General features: G+C 40.2%; 1 protein-coding gene across 1 annotated transcript in view; it reads right to left on the reverse strand.

The window, feature by feature from the left end:
* stab1 (stabilin 1) overlaps positions 1–22,702 on the reverse strand; it is a 135,753-nt gene that overhangs the window by 17,308 nt on the left and 95,743 nt on the right. The window contains exons 42-58 of the mRNA XM_008105146.3: positions 22,320–22,445; positions 20,605–20,678; positions 19,836–19,904; positions 18,760–18,876; positions 17,594–17,641; positions 17,123–17,209; positions 15,904–16,050; positions 14,265–14,402; positions 13,700–13,759; positions 11,254–11,430; positions 10,597–10,683; positions 9,813–9,959; positions 8,210–8,269; positions 7,377–7,566; positions 4,829–4,978; positions 3,388–3,492; positions 121–228 (exon numbers count right to left, since the gene is read on the reverse strand). Of these exons, the coding sequence (XP_008103353.1) occupies positions 121–228; positions 3,388–3,492; positions 4,829–4,978; positions 7,377–7,566; positions 8,210–8,269; positions 9,813–9,959; positions 10,597–10,683; positions 11,254–11,430; positions 13,700–13,759; positions 14,265–14,402; positions 15,904–16,050; positions 17,123–17,209; positions 17,594–17,641; positions 18,760–18,876; positions 19,836–19,904; positions 20,605–20,678; positions 22,320–22,445 (1,890 nt within the window). The remainder of the gene's footprint in view (positions 1–120; positions 229–3,387; positions 3,493–4,828; positions 4,979–7,376; positions 7,567–8,209; positions 8,270–9,812; positions 9,960–10,596; positions 10,684–11,253; positions 11,431–13,699; positions 13,760–14,264; positions 14,403–15,903; positions 16,051–17,122; positions 17,210–17,593; positions 17,642–18,759; positions 18,877–19,835; positions 19,905–20,604; positions 20,679–22,319; positions 22,446–22,702) is intronic.

Genomic DNA, 22,702 nt, shown 5'->3' on the forward strand with positions numbered 1-22,702 from the left:
TGTAAGAAGCCCAATGGCACGAGCCCATCTCTCATTTTTAGTGATATTATCATTAACAAATGCATTTCAAAACTAGCAAGAATGCTTATGTTGCAAATGTTGGATTCATCCCAGTCATACCTGAGCATGTGATTCCATCTCCCTCGTAGTACAATTTGCATTCACATGTATTATTTGCTCGACAAACAGCATTAGCATGACAGGTTGGAGAACACTGAGGCATCGCAGCTAGACATAAAATAAGTCATAGAAGTCAGGCAATTCAGAGGCTTTTCTTAGGCAAGGAATTGTCAGAGATGGTTTTGCTAGTTCCTTCCTCTGAAGCAACTGGAATACATTTGCAGCATTCTGAGTGCTACCTAAGGCTGACCCGCTTAGCTTCCAAAATCAGATGGATCTGCTGACCTGAAGGTTGGCGGCTCGAATCCAAAAAATGGGGTGAGCTCCCGTCTGTCAGCCTTAGCTTCCCATGCAGGGACATGAGAGAAGTCTCACAGCAGGATGGTAACACATCTGGGCGTCCCCTGGGCAACGTCTCTGTAGACGGCCAATTCTTCATACCAAAAGCAACTTGCAGTATTGTTCACAATTCACTTCTGACATGATAAAAAAAATTGGAGACAGAAGGTAACTTGCCTCTAAGGGCCAATCTAAACTTATTCTAAACATGCTAAATAACTAGAAAAGAAGAAACACTTCCTGTAATACAATATCAGCACATCAGTTGAGAAAACAGAGGGATGAAAGGGGTTACTTGGAGACATTTTCAGTGAGCCAAATATCCAGATTTGTTTATTTCAAGTCATACTAGCATTAGTCTTCCACTCTCTTGTCACTCAAGTATCACGTTACTGAACTGATATAACTATTTGGGATTCTCTGTGTTTATTCTTCTAATGTTGTATAAACAACTTCATCAATTTGATGCCAGGAGAGTTCGTGCCCTTGACTACTTGAGAAAGAGGCTAGATGGGAATTTGGATGGCCTTCTGTTCCCCACATTGGCCTACATGCCTGGCAACTGGGGAGAAGGGCCTCCCTAATTGCTACACCCAAAGACCATGGAAGCGGAATGTGTAAGACTTTGGTGTATAAGATCCTGAAAGTAAACCACTTTGAAGGGCTGAATCTAAATATGAGTTGCCTATGCTTTGCACATTCTTGTCCTGCAAGATTTTATAATGCAACTAGCTGTGCCTGGCCACGAGTTGCTGTGGCGAAGTATGGTGGTATGGGAAGTAAAGTACTGAGGAATTGTTGGTAGTTAAAGTAAAGGGTAAAGGTTTTCCTCTGACATGTCTGACTCTAGGGGTTGGTGCTTATCTCCATTTCTAAGCCGAAGAGCCTGCGTTGTCTGTAGACACCTCCAAGGTCATGTGGCCGCTGGCATGACTGTATGGAGCGCTGTTACCTTCCCACTGGAGCAGTATCTATTGATCTACTCACATTTGCATGTTTTCGAACTTCTGGGTTGGCAGAAGCTGGGGCTAACAGTGGGGGCTCACTCCGCTCCCCCAATTCGAACCTGTGACCTTTTGGTCTGTAAGTTCAGCAACTCAGTGCTTTAACATGCTGCGCCGCCAGGGGATATTATTTCCTAAAGCTTGTTAATATACAATATTTCTGATTGTTCCTTTTTTTTGTCTGTTGGAGGCAAGTATGAATGTTGCAATTAGCCAAAATGATTAGCATGTAATGGCCTTTCAGCTTTAAAGCCTGGCTGCTTCCTCCCTGGGGGAATTTTTTGTTGGGTGGCGTTAGCTGGCCCTGATTGTTTCCTGTCTGGAATTCCCTTGTTTTCAGAGTGTTGGTCTTTGTGATATTTTATGTGCTTCTACTGTCTGTGTAGATGAAGAAGTACCCATATGCATTGCTTGAGTGCACACACTAAAAAAAAAGGCTGTGGCCCTCAGAAAACAGGATTTGCCAGACTTTGGTGATGGAAATACTTTGATGAGAGGTGTTAGCTGGCTCTGACTGTTTCCTGTCTGGAATTCCCCTGTTTTCAGAGTGTTGTTCTTTATTTAGTGTTCTGATTTTAGAGATTGTATTGTTCTGTTTTATTATACTACAGTAATTTTTATATATTCTGATTTTAGTGTTTTTGAATACTTGGAGTCAGATTGTGTTCATTTTCACGGTTCACAGCAACACAATAATAATATTAATATTAATAATGATAGTAATAATAATTACTTTGGTAATACACACTACTTCTCTCCCTTCTTAGCTTCCTTTCTGGAAGAATCCTTTCTTGGGAGGTGTTAGCTGGCCCTGATGGTTTCCTTTCTGGAATTCCCATTTTCCCTGCTTTCAGAATGTTGCTCTTTATTTACTGTCCTGGTTTTAGAGATTATATTGTTCTGTATTATTATACCAGAGTAATTATTACACATTATATTTATAATTTTATATTATCTGCTTAGAACTGGATTATATGAGGCCCCTTCTACACAGCTGTTTAAAATCCACACTGAACTGGATTATATGGCAGTGTGGACTCAAGATAATCCAGTTCAAAGCAGATACTGTGGATTATCTGCATTGGCATTCTCAGTATTATAGCTGTGTGGAAGGGCCTTTAGTCTACACTGCCATATAATCCAGTTCAAATCCGATAATCTGTATTTTATAGGCAGTGTGGATCAGGCCTAAGTGCCTGTCCCCTGGGCGCCATCTTGGCTGAGGGAGTTGCTAGGATATGAAGGGGGAGTGGCCTAAAAACAGCGGGGTGGTGGGGTGGCTAAAGGCAGCACAGCCTACATTTCTAACTGGCAGTTAAGGGGAGAAAGGCTCTTTCTCATTCTCTGTAATTTGAATTATTTTTCTAGGTTTTTTTATTGAAAGGCATAGACTGGATAACTATGTCTTTTGTGGCCAAATTTGCTGTGATTTGGTCCAGTAGTTTTGTTGTTTAATTTAAGGGAAAAACACACATTACATTTTTATATATATAGATATTTGTGGCAGATACGTTCCTGGGTGAATTGCAATACCCGATAAGACCAAACACCATTAAATTACCTGACTTCTGGTCCTGACATACCATAGAGCTGTGTTGGAGGACCTAGAGATTTCTAGAGAGATATCCATTCTATGAATTTGCTAATTTCTCCAGTGCATGGTAAACATACCATGAAACCATCCAGAGAACCTAGCAAACTCCTAGAAAGACCCCTTACACTGTGCATGGGTAAGTGAAACTGCAGATATGGATTTCACAGTTATGAGGGCTTTACAGCATTTTAGAACTTCCTGGAATGCTACTTGCAAAACCTTAGCGAGGGGATAACAATGGGGTGTAAAGTTTTCAAAAAATAGGAAAACAATCAGGATTTTTAAAAAACAAATTACTCCATATGATAAAAAAAACCATGGGGCCTTTACCTAGTTCAATTTCACAGCGTTCTCCTATCCATCCAGCTGAGCAGAAGCAGAAACCATCTCCATGAAGTCCTTCATTGCATATCCCATTCTCTGTACAATTGCATTCTGCAAAACAAAGAAAGTAACCAGCATCTTCTCAGTCTAATTAAGAGGATGCTAACAACTGTATATCACAATTCCCAAACCATGTGATAGGCAGTAAGGTTTTTATTAATAACCCTTTAAAAAATCAAAGTATTAATTATTCTATAAATGTTACTGTAAATGTTACTAATGGTACAACAGGGTCTTTCAGTGGTGACCCTCCGGCTGTGGAACTCCCTCCCCAGTGACATTTGGCAGGCTCCATCCCTTCTGAGGTTCACTAAAAAAACTGAAGACCTGACTATGTACGCAGGCGTTTGAAGAATAAGTATGTGTTGGCTTCGACGCGGTCTAAATTAAGGCTCTTGTATAAGGTCTGGTGATGAATGGCATAAGCACTTTGCATTGTTTTAAACTTTGTATATTGTATTTTATGACTGTTTTAACTGTTTTAACGTTTTAGTTCATTGTATAACGGTGTAACGGCATCAACTGCCACTTGTAAGCCGCTCTGAGTCCCCTCGGGTGAGAAGGGTGGGGTATAAATAATTGAAATAAATAAATAATAAACTCCCTCCCTAGTGATATTAGATCAGCCTCCTCCCTCCTAGCCTTTAGAAAGAAAGTAAAAACTTGGCTTTGTTAGCAGGCCTTTGATAAATAGCGCAGTGCAATAATTTTACCTGGAAATCATGCAATGGATTATGGAACAGCTTTAGACCTTGTCTTTGGATGACATGTCTTATATTGGAATGTATTTTAAATTATGTTTTTATGTCTGTTTTAATTTTAATAATTCTATTTCATGTTTGTGTTTTACGTCCAAGGCACTGCAAAGTGCCATTTGTAAGCTGCCTTGAGTCCCCCTTGGGGTAGAGAAAGGAGGGATATAAATATGGTAAATAAATAAATATATAAATAAATAAATACTATCTCAACTTTGAATGGCTATAGCTCTATTCTATGGAATTCTGGGATTTGTAGTTTTGCATGGTCTTTGGCCTTCTCTGCCAAAGAACACAGTTGCTTCTACAACTACAAATTCCAGGATTCTGTAGGATGGAGCTGTAGTAGTTGAAGTGGTGTTGATCTGCAATAATTCTACAGTGTGGATACACTGCTGGAGCGAAAAGGAAAGCCACCAATGCAGTCTTCAAATATGTTAGCAAACAAAGTTGTTTGTGGTTTTTTTCACGTTACATTTGAAGCAGGGCAAAAGTACTGTATATGAGATATGAGTATGCGAGATTCTGCAAATATCAATCTCCTTCATAACAGGTTGGAACCGTTGTGGCTAACCTGGGGCTGGTAGATCCATGCTATGGGTTTCCTGCATGATGGACAACATAAGAGGTACCTTTGCACTCGGGCCCATAGCGTCCTGGGCTGCAGTGCTCACAAGCCGTTCCAATGAAAGCTGCGCTGCAGTTGCAGTGACCGGTGCCCATCTGCCCGTCGTCACATGTACCACGATTATTGCAGGGGGCCTCAAGCCCTCCAGGACACACTGGAAAGGCAGAACCACAGAAAGTGAGTCAATCAAATATCTTTCTTCAGGAGGCCTACTTACTGTTACTAACTTGTACTATTATTTTAAATAGAAGACCTGCTGCCAAGAAGTAAACAACAAATGTAGTAGATGGATTCTTATTATTGCTGCCTGCCTTCAGGTTGCTTCTGACCTTATCACAGGGTTTTCTTGCCTTGGTTTGTTCAGAAGAGGTTGTCATGTACCTCCTCTATGGCCGAGAAAGTGTGATTTGCTCAAGCTCACCCAGTGGGTTTCCATGACTGATGGGGATGTGAACCATGGCCTCCAGAGTCACAGTCCATCAGCCTAATCAGTTACATTTTCTTTACAGGTTTTACAGTCATAGTAGAACATGTCTCTTACAGGTTGAAGCAGCCTTTCTTCCAGTTTACTATTTTTAATTAAAGTGACTGCCTTTAGATAGTGAACCTCCAACCTATAGGTCTCATATATCCATTAATCGTTCTAAAGTGACTAAGAATTATTTCAGGCACTATATTTTTTCATAATTGTCATTATTTAGTCCTATCATTTGCATGTAAATGTATTAACTAGTATCAGCATTACACGAGAATATGTACCAAATGGTTATAAAACTAACCTAGAAAGAACTGGCATTTCTGACCATGCTGACTTCTCCAAATAGTGGAAAGATTTCTGCTTTTTGACAAATCCTTATAACTTTCTAATCACCAGCTTCAATAAAAATTTCATAAAGTGGACAAAAATAATGTGTGGGAAGCCCTTGATCTGAGTTGCCCCATTTGAAGCTGTGCTGGTACGGCTGTACCAGAACCTTTAACTTTACTTTCTTGCTGCAAATGTTTGCAATCATAGGACAGGCTGCCTGTCAATCATCATTAAGTTTGGTTCCGCCCCTTGTTCAGGGCTCTGGGAGGGAAGGAGCCATTTTTAAAGTCAGTCTCACTTAGGAAGCTAAGCTATAGGACGTAGACCAGTTTGTCCCGTAGAAAAGCTTCATACCTCAATAACATCCAGGGATACAGAACATCCGAGAAATCAGAAACAGGAATTCCAGGGGAAAAGGTCCCAAAAGCTCTGGCTGAGAGCTTACAGCCTCTCAGCCTCACAGCTTCTGAGGCAAACAGCCCTGAAGTTCTCATAGAAACCTCGGAGAGAGAACAGCACCACAGATCCACGGAACCCCAGCTGAAACATCTGCAAGCCTTGGTTGGTAGGTCCACTCGATACCCAGACGCATTTGGAGTCGGCAGTGGGTCCCAGACCAGCTAGGCCCAGATAATAGACAGCCTGGGAGAGGTTATAACGGGATTTTCTTATAGAGAAAGCACAGTTATCCAAAGCCAATTGCCTGTCCCCTGGGGACAAGACTGAAAGGGCCAACAGTTTATTAAGGAAACCTTGAAGTGTTATTTGACTCCTTGAAGATTTATTATTTGTTCACCAATAAAGACTTTGTTATCTCATTAAAAACCCAAAGGACTATCCTTGCTCAGGAAAATTCTCAACAACCTCTCTTTAGGCGCCCTGGCTTCCCGATGGGCATAAAGTATACATCCTATACAAAAAGACAATCAGTTACAGGCCCAGCGCGTGACAGAACAGAAGCTGTCATTGGAGGCATGCACACTGGGCAAGGAATAGAGACCTGGTCTGGGACACCAGGTCAGATCCCATTTCCTCTGATGTTGTGGAGAGAATGGCTACAACCTGGTTGGTATCATTGCCTCTTTGTCGAAAGCATCTGGAGCCTTGTCCAAGGAATCCACTTCACTCTACTGTCTCCTTCCACACAGAGAAGTAGTCGGAGGGGGGTGAAACTCTGAAATCCAGCCAGCTCTCAAAGTGACACCCAAGAGAGCTTTACAGTGTTCCCTCACTTATCGTGGGGGTTAGGTTCCAGGACCACCCGCAATAAGTGAAAATCCACGAAGTAGGGATGCTATATTTATTTTAATATTTATACATTATTTTAGTAATTATACACTATTTTAAGTCTTTATCAATCAATCATCCATTGATAAATTGCCTCCTTCTCCTCCTGTTGCTGCTTGGGCTCCTTTTCTCTCCCTTTGGCTTCTCCTTCCTCCCTTCCTTAGGCTGTAAATTGTAATTTTTTATGATTTTTAATATTCTTTTAGAGTTTATTGAAAAACCACGAAACAGCGAATCCACAAAAAGTGAACCACGAAGTAGTGAGGGAACACTGTAATCCAGGTTCACTTCCCTCTGAAGATGCCAGCCACAGATGCTAGCTGATAGAAAATGCTGATAGAATGCGGCCATACAACCCAGAAACCCCACAACACCCCAGTGATTCTGGCTGTGAAGGCATTTGACAACAATACAATGAAGCTTAATTCTGCACCAAGACATGAAAATGACCCCTTACCTTGGCAATCTCTCCCATAATGGTTTGCACAGCATCGGGGTGCCCATTTAATGGCAAAGCATGTTCTCTTGCATCCCTTCACCACATTCCTTCTTGCAGGCCTCCATCTGTACGTCTGATATTTATAATGTGAGGACTCAATCCCTGAAGACAGTATATTTTCAGTATACAAACAACTCTGGGTTTCCCCCTACAAGGGAAAAAATTCCATTTTTAGTCTTCCTCTCTGGAACCTGTAAATTGCTAGGGGGTGGGAGCAGTAGATTTTTCAGTTTACCTTTTATACTTCTGAATTTACTCACCTTGGCTGTGTTATCCTCAGCAGAGTTCCAGAGTACAGCCCGTTAGAGTTAATTTAGTGAGGTATTACATATAAAAATCTTTGATCTCACATGCATTTTGCTACATTTTGAACCCTCCCATAGTTCTTTATTTGGCCTTAGTAATTTACCCCTTTCCATTTCCCCCCTCTCCTAATTCTATAGAACTAATCATATGCTGAAAGGCATAACAAAGGCAATCCAACATTATATGCAATATTTTGTTCTGCAACATACCTTTATCCAACCTTATTCTGTCATCAGTGGTTAATTTCTCCTGGTATAAGACACCCTCTTTATGGTGTGACCTTAATCCCACATTACTGGATATTGGAGATGGTTATACATGCACTTTAAAAAGTGGAATTGGACAGAAATACTTTGCACTTATTTATTCTGAAATGGTTTGGGAAAAATCCTCCATAGAAATTAATCTTTCCCCTTTTTGGACCTCAGAATACATATCCATATTGATTAAATTTTTTTAACAGGGAACATTCATGTCTAGCTTACCAGTTCAAACGATCCCAAAGGACAAGAATGTTCAGCACCACAGGGTCCACACATAGAGTTCTGGGAATAGAAGGAGGAAGAGAAGAGAAATAGGAGGAGGAGGAAGAGTATAACTAAGAATCATCACTTTCATGACATTAAATAAAAATTGCAATACTACCAAAGAAAATGGGTTAATGCAGCATAATAGAAAACATGTCCTTGATTAAAGTTTAATTGCACCATGCTCAACAAATGTTTGTTCCCCAGAGAGATAAGAAACATGTGGGGAGGAACAGAAAATGTGGCCTTCCGAAGGTTGCAAAATTATAACTCTCATAATCCCTTGTAACGGGGTGATAGGAGATGCTATCTGGGGGACCTTCCCCATTCCTCTGGTGCAAGAGGACATTTGTAAGGGGGAAAACCACAACAACAAAAGGAGGAAGAAAGTAATACTTCAGGCACCTGCTTGATTCACATTCTGTCTTTCCTCTCCAAGGCAACCTTAGAGGCCAACAGACTGTGGACAGGGGTCAAACTAAAAATGGCAAACAGGAACATTTACAAAGGAGAACTTCACCCAAGCAAAGGGTTCATTGTGTGTATATATGTGCCTTCAAGTCACTTGTCAACTACGTCATAGAGTTTTCTTACGGTCCCATCATATAAGGCATATTAAGCATCCTAGGATGCTTCTGGGATACTCCTCGCCAGACACCGGAAAACATCACATGATGCACAGCAACTTCCAGTGAGGCCCTGTGGAGGAAGTGTCTCAGAAGAGGTGTAGGAGGCTTCCCTCGGAACATGGGAGGCTTCCTGTGTTGCATATAAAACTACAGGGCCAAGCCGACGCAGCGATGCGTCTTCACGTGGATTGGAGAAGCATCAGCTGTGGGCAAGGCAGGCTGCAAAGCGCCGGGATTGTCCTACTGATTTACCATGGGTGGTGATGAATCACCCTGTGGGACCTCATTCATGTGATGATCCTTAGGCAAGGAATACTCAGAGATTGTGTGGTCTATTCCTTCATAAATATAGCCTACAGCGCCTGGTAGTCTCCCATCCTATTACTAACTAGGACTGGCCCTGCTTAGCTGGCCATTAGTCTCCAAAGGGTTCAATAACCACGGTTTAATTTTCAGATGCAAGTGCCCCCTTCCCACATTACTGTCAAAATGAAAAGCCTAACTTGGAAACTATTTTTGTCGAAGTGACAATGCCAGTCCGGGGAGTCTGAGAGTTGTAATTCAGAAAAGAAACTCTTTCCAACCCTGAACTTTCTAATGTGTAATTCTTCAGGACTGGAATATTTTCATTTGTGGTAGTGGAACTCTATGCCGACAAACAATCTTTTATTGTAGCATGTTCTTTCCACTGACAGCCAATCCTAGTCACAGATTGCTCAAACTCCCTTTCATATGTTTTAAGTATTAGTACATTGTAAAAGCTCACAGGAGAGATCTCCCAGTTATTCTTGATGTGGTTAATTTCCTGAACAAAATCTCTACCACTGAAATCTAATTCTCTGGGATTTGTTAAATGAAAATGATCAATCAACACAGGAGAGCCATAGAAAGCAACACTTTTGTGTATTGTAAAAAAACCCCTAAATACTCACGGAAACCTCAGAAGTATGAAATGCATCACAACGGGCTCCCAAGTCCGGAGGTTCCAGAAGCTTATCAATACCATAAGCAATGCCCACATCAAACTGTATATACCTCTGCACAATCTTTGCATTGCTATTATCCACCAAAATATCACCCTGCAAGAAATATCAGAAGACAAAGAACTGTTTATATGTGTTTGAATCAAACATTGAGCTCTGCCACCCTCTTCTCCTTGATCTTCTTTATTGATTTCTTATACTTGCTTGATCACTATTACTATTTCTTGATTGAAGGAAGAGGGAAAGGGAGACAGAAGAATCAGAGTTCTTTACTGATGGTGGTAAAATAATATTTAAAAACAGGCAAAACTCTATCTTTAAAGGTAGAGCTGCTCAATTGAAGTTCAGACCTTTAGCTCCCTGACCCATCATCCCCTGATCTAGTTTGTCATGTCCATTAGTCTTTTCACAATATTGCCCTTCATGTCTAGTTCTATTTCCTCAGTGAATTCAATTTTGTGTCTTTATCATGCTTTTTCCCTGTAGGACAAGCTTTCTATTCCACAGCCCACTTTGACCTTTGGCACAACCCAATACGGTATAGATAGGAGTGGAGAAATTGCATTGTGGTGTGGTTGAAATGACCTTAAAGAGGGAAAGTCAGTAATTTGGTCCCTTTGATAGGAATAGGCACTGTTCCCACCCTCACCTTCACATTTAGGTATAGAATATATATATTCTGACTTTTGAGAAAATGACTTCAAAGAACAGTTTCAAAGAAATGGTTACTTACTAAGTCTGTTCTGCTGCAGCTAAATGAGATGGTTGAGCCATGCAGAGTCCTCAAAAAAGTTGATCCTGTTATTGTGGAAGCTAACATCTAATATCAAACAAAAGCGAAACAGCATTCAGGCAGGTAATACATTTACATAATCTGGATTTTATATGACAATGTAGAAGGGGCCTAATTGGAATGGGCTCTCTTTTTGCACTAGGTAAAGCTGGAGTGGGGAAGTTAACTCTCACAAAAATAGGTGCATACAGTGAAATGCTCTTGATTCTGCACCAACAAAAATTATGTGAACATGACATTTTAATCTCCTGCAATGCACTGAGTGCTTTTCTCACTGGAAAGGCATTCAATTGAAGTTTATTTAATACAGTTTTCAGCCACTGATCTGGTTTAGAAAAGCTGTTAATATGAATAATATAATGTCTATCCAAGGCAACACTACTATCAAGCTGATACAAGTTGATTTGGGTTGTAGCTTGCAAAATTTAAGATACATAAATAGTGTATTTATAAAGCATGAAATGCAAACAAGAAAGCTCCATGTATAGTGGAAGCACGCCCATTTCAAGATTTCCTATAAAATGAATCACAGCAAAAACATTTTTAAAAGACAGTCAGAAACTCCCTAAAACACACACCTACTATGCCTCAGTTTACCTTTCTATCCCTGATCATGTGCCCTTTAAGATAAGCAACCAGCTTGCTCTGGTGCTCTTTGTGATACAGCCACATCTTCATCTCGGTAGGAAGGGAATTAAATGCAGCATCCGTAGGCCACAACATGGTGAAGGGCTGATGAAAGATGTTGTTCACCTCATTAAGAAGCCCTGTCTCCTGCACAGAAACAGAAAACAAATGTGCTGGAGCACATAAAACCACATCTGAATGCCGTGATGATTTAAACATTCCATCTTAAGATGGGTCTACACTGCCCTATATCCGAGGATCTGACCCTAGATTATTTTCTTTGAACTGGGTTATATAAGACTACACTGCCATAATCTGGGATCGGATCCTAGGATATAGGGCAGTGATGATCCAACCTCGGTCATAGGTCAGTTGTGTATAACTGGCCACCATAATAGGAACAACATGTACTTTGTATTTAAAAAGTAAGAAACATGCAATACAATCCTATCTGTGCTCATTCAGTTCCATGATAATCAATATGACCTACTGTTGCAGCCCAGCCACTTACTTGATCCCTTTTTCACCCAAACACTACCCAGATGAACAAGAATAATAAGTTTATTAAGAAAAGAATATCTAATATAAAAACAGTTTCAAAATACATCCATGAGCTAGATTTCCATAAGCTTAACAAAAAGCAAAAACCAACTCTAAATAGGAATCCCAAAATCACTTAAGGCAAAAGCAAGAAAGTGTAATCCAAGGGTTATTGCACTTAAACTAGAATTATATCCAAAAGCTTGAAAGCATGAACATGACCATAAACCAAAGGCTAGATACTTGAATTTGACTATAATCCCAAAGGCTTGAAACTAGAAACAAGATTTATAATCCAAACAGGAGACATGGAACTTAATCAGGAAAATAAGATACAGATCCAAGAACAGACTCTTAGCTTAGAGCTCCCAAGACAGGCAAATTGACACATGAAAATCCAATGTTGATCCTCCCACCGAAGATTGACTCCAAATCCTTAATAATACTCTCTCTTACTCATGACACCTACATTCCCTTTGTTTATCTTTCAGTCTCTGGGAACACTGAATTTGTCACTATTTCACACTATCCAGTCAGATCTCTAAACGTTGGGTTATCTGTAACCCTCCTGTCTCTTCCACATTCCTTTCAGAGTCAATCCCTGGCTGATTCTCAACAGACTGTCTCAAAAAACACTTTCACTTTCCCTCACAGAAACACCAGGCTCAACCAGAAAATCCTCATCCTCAGAGGCTTCACAGGCCTCAATATCTACCCTATAATTACACTCAGGCCCCATCTACACTGCCATATAATCCAATTTCTGAGTTCAGATTATCTGCTTTGAACTGGATTGCATGCCAGTGAAGACTCATATAAACTAGTTCTATCTGTCTGAAAGTCTGAATTTAACATTGCAGATAGTGAGAAAGGGTGGCTTGTTTTTGGTGGTTTTAGGATGCAAATAGCATTGAGGGAGGAGAAGAACAGACTTTGTTTTCACTTAAGCTAACTGGCATTAATAGACTCCAGAGGCATATTTTCAAAAGGTTGTTGACAAGTGCTGCTCATCCACATTTTATCATCAATATTCAGGACAAACAATTTCCTCAATGTGTTGTGGATAGCAGAAATTTAAGAGTGCTGTATCTATCAAAGGAGATTCTGGATGAAAAGATATCCTTACTATATGATACAGATGAAGTGGCTCTGTGGAACTTCATTTTGCACCTCAGGTCCACCAGTAGGCTGGCAAACATGTTAAATTAAAGACAGGGCACTTCTGAACAGGACTTCAGCCCAGTATGCATTTTCACTTTCAGAACTGAGATTACAGTCAACACACACACATAGAGCTATTCCTGCTTTCCACCAAATGCTTTTTGTTTCTGTAACCTTTTTACAGAATGCAAGGAGAAAGAGATGTTGTGATTTTGCTTTTGGCAAACAATTGAGAGTCAAATCCATAGACAAGTTACTACAAATCACCCAGAAATCCAAAGTTTAGAATGTCTATAACCTCCACAGGTTCCCCAGCCAGAATGTCCAATTTCCATTGGAAACACTTCCTCAAAATTGGCAGGTACCCCTGTAGATCACAAACTGATGTCTGTCCATCCTTCTGTAAGCTAGTGAGACTCTTGGAGGAGCAGATTCCAGTTTGAAGTCTCTACAAAGACAGTGTGGCACTGAATGTTCTCCAGGTTTTTTGGATGCCATATACAAAATGTCTTTTGTCTCCATGCTATGAGATCATAGAGATAGTTATTTATATGACTACAGAATCAAAGGGCTGGATCCTATTAAGGGTACAATCAAATCAGCCTTCTACTCTAAAATAAATTTGGAACTGAATATGAAAGTGCTATCCTTTCCATAGTTGTTATAGGGCTACATTTTGTTATAAGCACCACAGCTGAAACCTAATGCAACTTACCGTTATAAGTTTACTGTACATTTTGTATCCATAAGCCTCTGCAACCTCTGTGATGGATTTCTGGAAGCAAAAGAGCAGCCATTAGAAACAAGGAGTTTCTGTGACACTAGAAGGGAAATCCAAATACATGCTATCATCTCCAAGTGGCCTTTCTTATGTCTATTACACTCTCAAGACTACATAGACTACAATGTATATACACCAGTTGGTACAGCCCAAATATCCCACTGAGTTCAAGGAGAGGATTTATACAATTCAAACTGCAATTGATTTTCTTCTATTTATGACTTTTGTACCCCAAAACAGAAAAAGCATAAATCCACTGATCCTGTCCTTTTTCGGCTTTCTAAGCTTTGAACACACAAAAAGAGATGGGTAGATTGAAAGAGAGAGAGAGACTGAGAGAGATGCTGTCTACAAAAATATACATAATTAAATGATGGGTCCTAAAACCTAAGACAACTGACAGGGCAATTGGCTAGCTATCAGTGATTCATTAATCTTATTCACAATAGAGCATAAAGGTTAATAAGCCATTTAAAAACATTTATTATTTTAGACTTACCTGTGATATATTGAATGGAATGCTCCGATTCTGCAGATCGTACGGGATTAAGATCTTGTCAATGTAATGTATGATTCCATTCAATGCACTCACATCGCTTTCAATTATCTTTGCGTCATCATTTAAGTACACACTGTTCTGAGAAAAAAGAGACAAAGTACACTATCCCATGAAAGGTACTTCTTGAGAAACATGAAGTTATATATTATGTGAAAAGTGTTTTGATTCTTGATTTAGCAAAATGTCTGGCTCCCATTCTTGACTATTCCTGGCTACTTGCCTGCTTGTTTTTTAAGTGATTTTCATCTGCTAAAACAATTGGAGGTGTATCAAGCTTAGGGCTATACTGGCAGCATTAAAAACCCTGTGGGCTCAGATATGACTAATGGGACCCTGTTATCTGACTATTAGTCATCCTTGTTATTTTTGTGTGCTTTCGAGTCTTTTTCCATTTATGATGATCTAAGGCAAGGGCATCAAACTCATTTTTACTGAGCCTTAAACTCATTTAACTAATTTCTTACTCATTTTTACATCAGCCTTATTGTTGCCTTCAGAGGAGTCTTTTGTAATCGTAAGACTGTGTAATTGTAACGATGTTGCCCTGTATTGAAAACATAAATGACATAGGCCACATAAAATGACATGGCAAACTGGATTCAGCCCTAGGACCTCAAGTTTGACACATTTGTCCTAAGGGATTTTCTTGGCATGGTTTGTTTGGATGGGTCCGCTTTTGCCTTTCTCTTAGGTTAGGAAAGTATAACTTACCTAAGATCACCCTATGGGTTTCCATGGCTGAGTGTGGATTTCAACTCTGGTTTCCAGAGCCATAATCCAACACTGAAACCACTACATGAAGTTTGCTTTCCATTGTGTGGAATTTATATAATTATAATACTGATTATGAGCTATATTACATACAAACATACACCAGGAATATTTTTAAAATATTTTCTTTGAACATCTTTATTTTTAGAATAATTATATCACGGGAAGCTTTTTAGTGTATTGTAGCAAAACAACAAAGAGTGAAGTGGGACTATAAAAACTAACAGGTTTGAGATGGCATAAGATTTCATGGACAAAACCAAGAATTGTGCATCCACAAGGAAGTTGATTATAGTTCATAAAAGCTCATGACAAATAAAACCTGATTGTTTTAAAAATGGCATAAGATTCCTTCAGAGCCCCCAGTAACATAGTGGGTTAAACTGCTGAGCTGCTAAATTTGCTGACTGAAAGGTCAGCAGTTAGCCCTAGCTTCTGCCAACCTAGCAGTTCGAAAACATGCATGTGTGAGTATATCAATAAGTACCGCTCCGGCGGAAAGGTAACAGCGCTCCATGTAATCATGCCGGCCACATGACCTTGGAAATGGCCATGGACACCTCCAAGGTCATGTGGCCAAGATGAGCACCAACCCCCAGAGTCGGATACGACTAGACTTAATGTCAGGGGAAAACCTTTCCCTTAAGCACTTTTCAGAGGTCTGAATATCATAAAGTTGCCAGATCCCACCTGACCCTGGAAGCTAGGCAGAGTCAGTAGTAATCAGTACTTGGTTGGGAGACCTCCAATTGGCAACTGGAAGGGGCGCAGAATAAGAAACTAAAATGGGAGCTATAGCAGCACATACCTCTTTCACAGAAATCTTTATTTTGTGTCCAGATAAAGCTGTAATTGAATTTTGTGACTCTAGGTCAGAAGACTGTAGCTGCTGGCAGCCGACCATGTGATAGCGAAGCAAATCTTGGATGGCACCTTTCTTTTCCCATTCTGAAAACTATAGAAAATATAGTTGGATGGAAATTGAGCACTTTCCCACTGCATTTAAGCTGGTCAGAAAGCATAATAAAATATTAATGTGATACTTCAAGCTAATTCCAATTGCTATTATCAGCTTAGGTAAACTCTCTAAGAGTACATCTATGCTATAGAATCAGTTCTGTTTATTCCCACTTGAACTGCCATGGCTCAACGCTATGTAATTTTGAGAGTTTTAGTTTTACAAGGTCTTTAGCCTCCTTTGCCAAAGGATTTTTTAGCATCTAGCCCTGGTAGTTATAGTGGTGTTAAACTGCATTAATTCAACAGTGTAAATACATGCTGAATTAAACACATAATGGTCAGCCTATATTTGCGTAAATGTCACTGATTCCATGAGTCCACAAGGAACTAGAAACTGGATTTAGGCCATCAATTGCTGCAGAAACCTGGTTCTTGAATAGAAAAGAGTGAAAAATTAAGGAGTCATTTGACATGAAAGAAAACATAGATAGGAAATGTAGAATCTCAGAGTAGGAAAAAACCTTAGAAATGATCTAGTCCTCCTCACTGCTCAGTTCAAGCTGTGCAATGCAGCCTTTAGCTTCAACCTCTCTCATGATTGCTATCAAACTCTTGCTTACAAATTTCTGGTAAAATATTTCAATTATATGAAGTCAGTATCAGTGCTAACAGAGTGCACTTGCCACCACATCATCCTTGCCCTCAGGACCACTATCACCTCATCCTGAAGAAAACGGAGCCAAAGCTATTTATATAGCAAAACTTCAGATGAAATAAATAATGCTCTAATGTAGCCATTTAACGCTCAGAGGTACACATAAGACAACGTCAAAAGGAAGCTATAGGTTAATCCTTTGCTGGTGATTTAGAAAATTCATTTCATGCTCCCAAACTCCTCACAGATGGATTGCTATCTACTGGAAGTCCTGCTATTCTCTTCCAACTCTATAATTCTATGATTCCCTTTTTTGCAGCAAATGGACCCTAAAGAAGCCCTAAAGACAATTATTACATGGTCTGTCTACAAGAGTCAAGCTTTCAGAGCTAATCTCAAAAGTGCTGCTTACTGTAGTGCTGTTCTGCAGGTAGTCAGTCCTGGGGACAAAAATGGTGTTTGATCTGTACCCCGTTATGTCGGTATTTATATTATAGATCTATGACACAAAGAAATATTAAAACAATCAACCAAGCTCTGAAATAGAAAATGTGTTCTTAAACATCAAAACAAAAACAATGGCTGATGGATTCAGAAGGGTCAAATGGAATACCCTTTAATAGCATGAAAAATGTCCATGTCCCCTAGTCCAGCAACCCCTTGAACTCCTCAAAAGCCATTTCTAAATGTTGAGGGTCTTTGTGGAATGGTCCAAACATGGCCCAAGGACTGTACCAAGAAATGGGGGGGGGGGAAGGGGTGGAGTATGACACTAGTAAAGACCATAGGACCTCTTTTAGGAAAATGAATGTCATGGATGCTTTTTAACATTCCATTTCATTTTGTTTTTGTTTAGAAAACAGCAATCATGTTTCATATCTACCTTCATATATGAATGTAATGTTGATGCACCTTCTGTTTCAGAAAGCTCCTAAGGAAAGAACAAAAAACTAACATGATCGGCATTGAAAGAAAGGTTATATTTATAGCACAGTGTTGGAATATCTAGATACATTTATGGCTTAAGAAAATACTCCTGTTAGGGCAGTGGTCTCCACCCTTTATTTGACCAGGGCCCACTTGACTGGGGATCACTTTGACCGGGGACCCCTTTGACAAGGGCATACTCTCCAACATTAGTACCAAAAGGGTTACAAATCAGTTTTTGGTCAACTTTAGATTTAGTTTGGTTATTTGGGGTGTTGATTCAGAAAATTGCATTGGATAGACCACATCAGTTCTAGTTTCTGATACAGAACATATGCCATCCAGTAGTTGCTACCTGCTTGCCCACAGAAGACTATATTTAATTATCTATACAGCTGATGTGGTCTATCCAATGCAATGGTCAGCTCTGCAGAAAGGAGCAGAAATAAGATTAATAAAATAAAATAAATAAAGAAGAAGGAGGTTCACAGACCAGATTTTTGTTCTCGCAGCCCATTGCTGGGCTATGGCCCACAGATTGAGAACCACTGTGCTAGGGAAACAGGAAAACTACAGTAGGGGAAAAGAGCAGACTTGAATCATATATTTTGGGTTTCAATTTTCTTTTGGAAGGATGGGGGAAATCACTCAAAGAGGGTGTTTCCAGATGAGTCTTGGAGCATAAAACTGCCTTAGCCCATTCACAGAATTTTACGTGATGTTTGTGTCCCAGTGTTTTGAGAACATGAAAAGAGCCATGATGAACAGATAAGACTGAAGACCAATCTAGTCCAGCATCCTGTTCTCACAATGACTAGTCAGTTGCTCTTGGGACATCTACCAGCAAGAGAAGAACACAACTGCACTGTCCATCATCTCTACTCCCCCCCCCCCCCATAGCCTTCAATTTTTTCTTTGTCTACTGCAAAAAAAGAAGCTTTAAAGAGGGAATGGCAGACTAATGGTACAGTGCTCTTTGACTGACAAATAAATTAAAAACCTTTCCAGTCAAAAAAGGAAAGCTTCAAGCTCAGAAGGCTTTTGAATATTAGCACTATTATTGGATATAACACTATGAAAGACACTCTGACAAACTCAGCTATATATCTCTATATATATTACCTTCCAGATAGACCTTCTGCATGTAATTCCATCACCTTCACCCTGCATACACATGCAGATACGACTCCCGTAATGGGTTTCAAGACAGTAAGCCAGTGGACTGCAGCCTCCATTGTCCTATCAAGAATTAATAGCGCAGTAGTCTTATCATTGCAGCAATTTCCCTTGTCCTGATACCCCCCCCCCCTTTCCTCTTAAAATGCCAAAATATTTATTTTGGAAAAAGAAGAACATAAGAGTCAACATAAACCAGAAATTATTTAAGGGCACACAGCAACCTAATTGTAAGGGGGGGGGGTGTTTACAGTTGACCCCTGCTCCGCTTGGAAGAAACACATTGACAATATGTACAGACTGAAGCACGGTAGGCCACAATTCTTCATTTGTTACACCTGATGGTAGGGTTGGCACACATATGGGTTTGGATCCAAGCATAGACCAACCTTCCTGTTGATCAATGAGCCTGATCATCCAGCCCAATGCCAGAACCACTGGGATGACACTTTTGCCTGTTGCATGGTCATCATAGCTTACCAATGCTTGTGTGAAACCAGAAATAGGTATCTGTTTCCAAAACCCATGCCAACTGCCATAAAAGGTGGGCAGAGGGAGACAGTGCTTGGGAGCAGGGAATAAATATCTCCAGCCAATGATTTCAAACCTGAATTTCATCTCATTGGTTGGTGTTTTCCACTTCTCTGAAGACTGTGCCAAGCAACACAATATTTTTGGGAGAACAATCTGACAAGCCCCTTTAACAAGAAGATTGCCTGTTCTCTGCTCCTGCCTTGCTAATAGGCAGAGCTCTGCCTACAATTCCTGCAATCCCGAGTAGGGAATTAATTGCCTGCATCCTTTTGTTAGTCCAAACAGCAGCAGAATCTCTTGTCGAAGCCTTTCATGACCAGAATGTATGGCCATGTTCCAGAAAATATCAGGAGAGAATGCTTCTGGAACATGCTGTTTCATAAGATATAGCTGTACTCAACATTACCTGGTCATGGTTTGTGTGGAAAACACACTATAAAGTAGATTCTTAATGCAATAAAAAGATTATCAGATTGATAGTAACAAACCTTGCAAAGATTAATGCGTTCACATTCTGTACCATTGCCACTATAATAAGGAATGCAGTGACAGGAGACCTGCATCAGATAATAAAATAGGAACAGTAATATACAAACAGTCAGCACAAGTACACACAGGAGTTGCAAGTTCTCTACCCCAAAATAAAAACTGCAGGCACAGCCCCTCTTAACTAGTCTCCTTGATTCTGCTTTTAGCTGTGCAAAGGAAGGGGATAGCAGAAGAGGAATTGAGAAGAGAGACATTCAAAATGTAGTTACTACACCTGTCCTAATTATTAGAAGCTTAAATTCTAGGACAGTGGTTCTCAACGTGTGGGTCCCCAGGTGTTTTGGCCTACAACTAACTCCCAGAAATCCCAGTCAGTTTACTAGCTGTTAGGATTTCTTGGGAGTTGAAAGTTAAAACATCTGGGGACTCACACGTTGAGAACCACTGCTCTAGGAGATGTGAAAAGATTTGTCTCAAGGACTTTTCCTGGCAAATGTAGGCTGCATCTTTTACAACAATTTCTCATGTATCATCAAATACCGAGACAACTGTGTACTAGAAAACATCTTTAGCCAAACAGCTCAGGAAAATGCAACATTCACTTGTCATCGGATATCAAAATGAAGTTAAGCATTATATTTATATGAAAAAATTATGGATTTTAAACCATGGCCATATGAAAAATTGAGTGGTGGATAGTCCCTACTTTTACTCTTACAAAATTGCTATAATTGAGTCCCAGAGAGAATGAGAAAAAGGTTTACTTACCAAACCCGGACCTGTTTTAATACATTCTGCATTTTGATGACATCCTCCATTATTCTCTAGACACCGATCAATTTCTGTGTGCAGAAGACAAATGCATTGCCAAGATATCACAGTAAGACATTATTTCTGGGTGTTTTTACTGAAAAGTATTTGCCTTTAAAAAAGCCAGGTATCAACAAGCTGAACAACAGTGTGCCAGGTTAAGTTTAGGAATTTATAGAGAAGGTTTTTGCTACCACATTCATACTCATTTCATACCAAATATTTTCACTAAGAATTAGATATAGTCTTATTAAAGGTTGATACAGCTCTATAGAAGCAACCTCTATGATCTCTGTGGGAGCAGGATTTACATTCAAATATTAGGGAGGAGCGATTTATGGCCTTGAAGATATTGCTGAGCAACAGCTCCCATCAGTAGTAGCCAACATAGGATGAATCTACACAGCCATAAAAAAAATCCAGATTATCTGCTTTGAACTGGATTTCATGGCAGTGTAGACTCAAATAATCCAGTTCAAATCGGATAATCTAGATCATTTGCTTTGATAAGGGTTAAACCCTTGTGCCAGCTGGACTGCTGACCTGAAGTTTGGATTGCTGACCTGAAGGTTGCCAATTCGAATTTGTGAGATAGGGTGAGAGCTCCTGTCTATCAGCTCTTGCTTGTGGGGAGAAGCCTTCCAGCAGGATGGCAACACATCCGGGCATCCCCTGAGCAATGTCTCTATAGATGGCCCATTCTCCCACACCAGAAACAACTTGCAGTATGTTCTCAAGATGCTTCTGACACGATTAAAAAAATTGCTTTGATAATCTGCATAGTATGGCAGTGTTGATCCAGCCCTAGTCTTTGCAGAGCTTCAGCCCAACAAATCTGGATAACCTGAAGTTGCCAAACCCTGTGTTATATCATATTAAAAGAAACCTAATCCATAGAGACATGAGTTGGAATTCATTTCAATTGCAAGCTGTTAGACAAGCAACCTCATCCACTCCATAACAATTACAACCACGTACTCCACCCTTCTTCCTGATCTAAGTGTAAAAGATCTAGTCAATTGCACAAGAAAATTGATATGGTGCAGTATGGACAGAATCAAAGCTTGGGGAAGTCAATTTTTATGCCATAGATCCCAAAATACTCCAGCTACCATGGCTAGTGGCTGGATGACTGATCAATGAAAAGTAACATTTCCCAGCTCTGAGGAGAATAATAGGGTGTAAAACATTAGGGCTGCAAGTGGTGCAGGAAGCATACTGCTCTCTTATGATGCCATGAATATACCACTCTATTTTAAACAACCGCTAATAGGTAAAGGTAAAGGTTTTCCCCTGACATTAAGTCCAGTCGTGTCTGACTCTGGAGGTTGGTGTTCATCTCCAATTCTAAGCCGAAGAGCCAGCATTGTCTGTAGACATCTCCAAGGTCATGTGGCTGGCATGACTGCATGGAGCATCATTACCTTCCCACCGGAGTGACACCTATTGATCTACTCACATTTGCATGTTTTGGAACTGCTAGGTTGGGAGAAGCTAGGGCTAACAGCAGGTGCTCACTCCACTCCCTGGATTCGAACCTGTGACCTTTCAGGCAAGTTCAGCAGCTCAGCGCTTTAACATGCTGCGCCACTGAGGGTATCTTGTTATATCTCTACATCTATTTTGGGTTCTGCATTCAAAACCACAGCGGTCACAAACGGCATGATGTTCACCTCGGCACACAGTTCCATCTCCAGCATAACCATCTTGACAAGTGCAGGTTCTTTCTCCAGGTCCAACCTTATTACAACTGGCGTGGGGAGAGCAGCCACCATTTCCCACTGCACAGGGATCTATTTCTGTGAGGCAAAATTAAAGAAATCAGGTTATTCTACAAGGTGGTATCACATATAAATAGCATACAAGTTTCACATAAATCTGAGCCAATGGCAAAGGCTACAGCTTGGATCCTAGCTTTCACTTCAAGGTTGGAACAGACTTCCTATTTACAGAACATTTGCCCCTGGAAATCAGGGGACCCTGAGGAACGATATGAGATATGGTCATTAAGTTGAGCATAGAGGGAAAACAGAGGGAAATCTTTCACTCAGTAAGT

This window comes from Anolis carolinensis, chromosome 2, assembly GCF_035594765.1.
Source record: "Anolis carolinensis isolate JA03-04 chromosome 2, rAnoCar3.1.pri, whole genome shotgun sequence".
Lineage (NCBI taxonomy): Eukaryota > Metazoa > Chordata > Lepidosauria > Squamata > Dactyloidae > Anolis > Anolis carolinensis.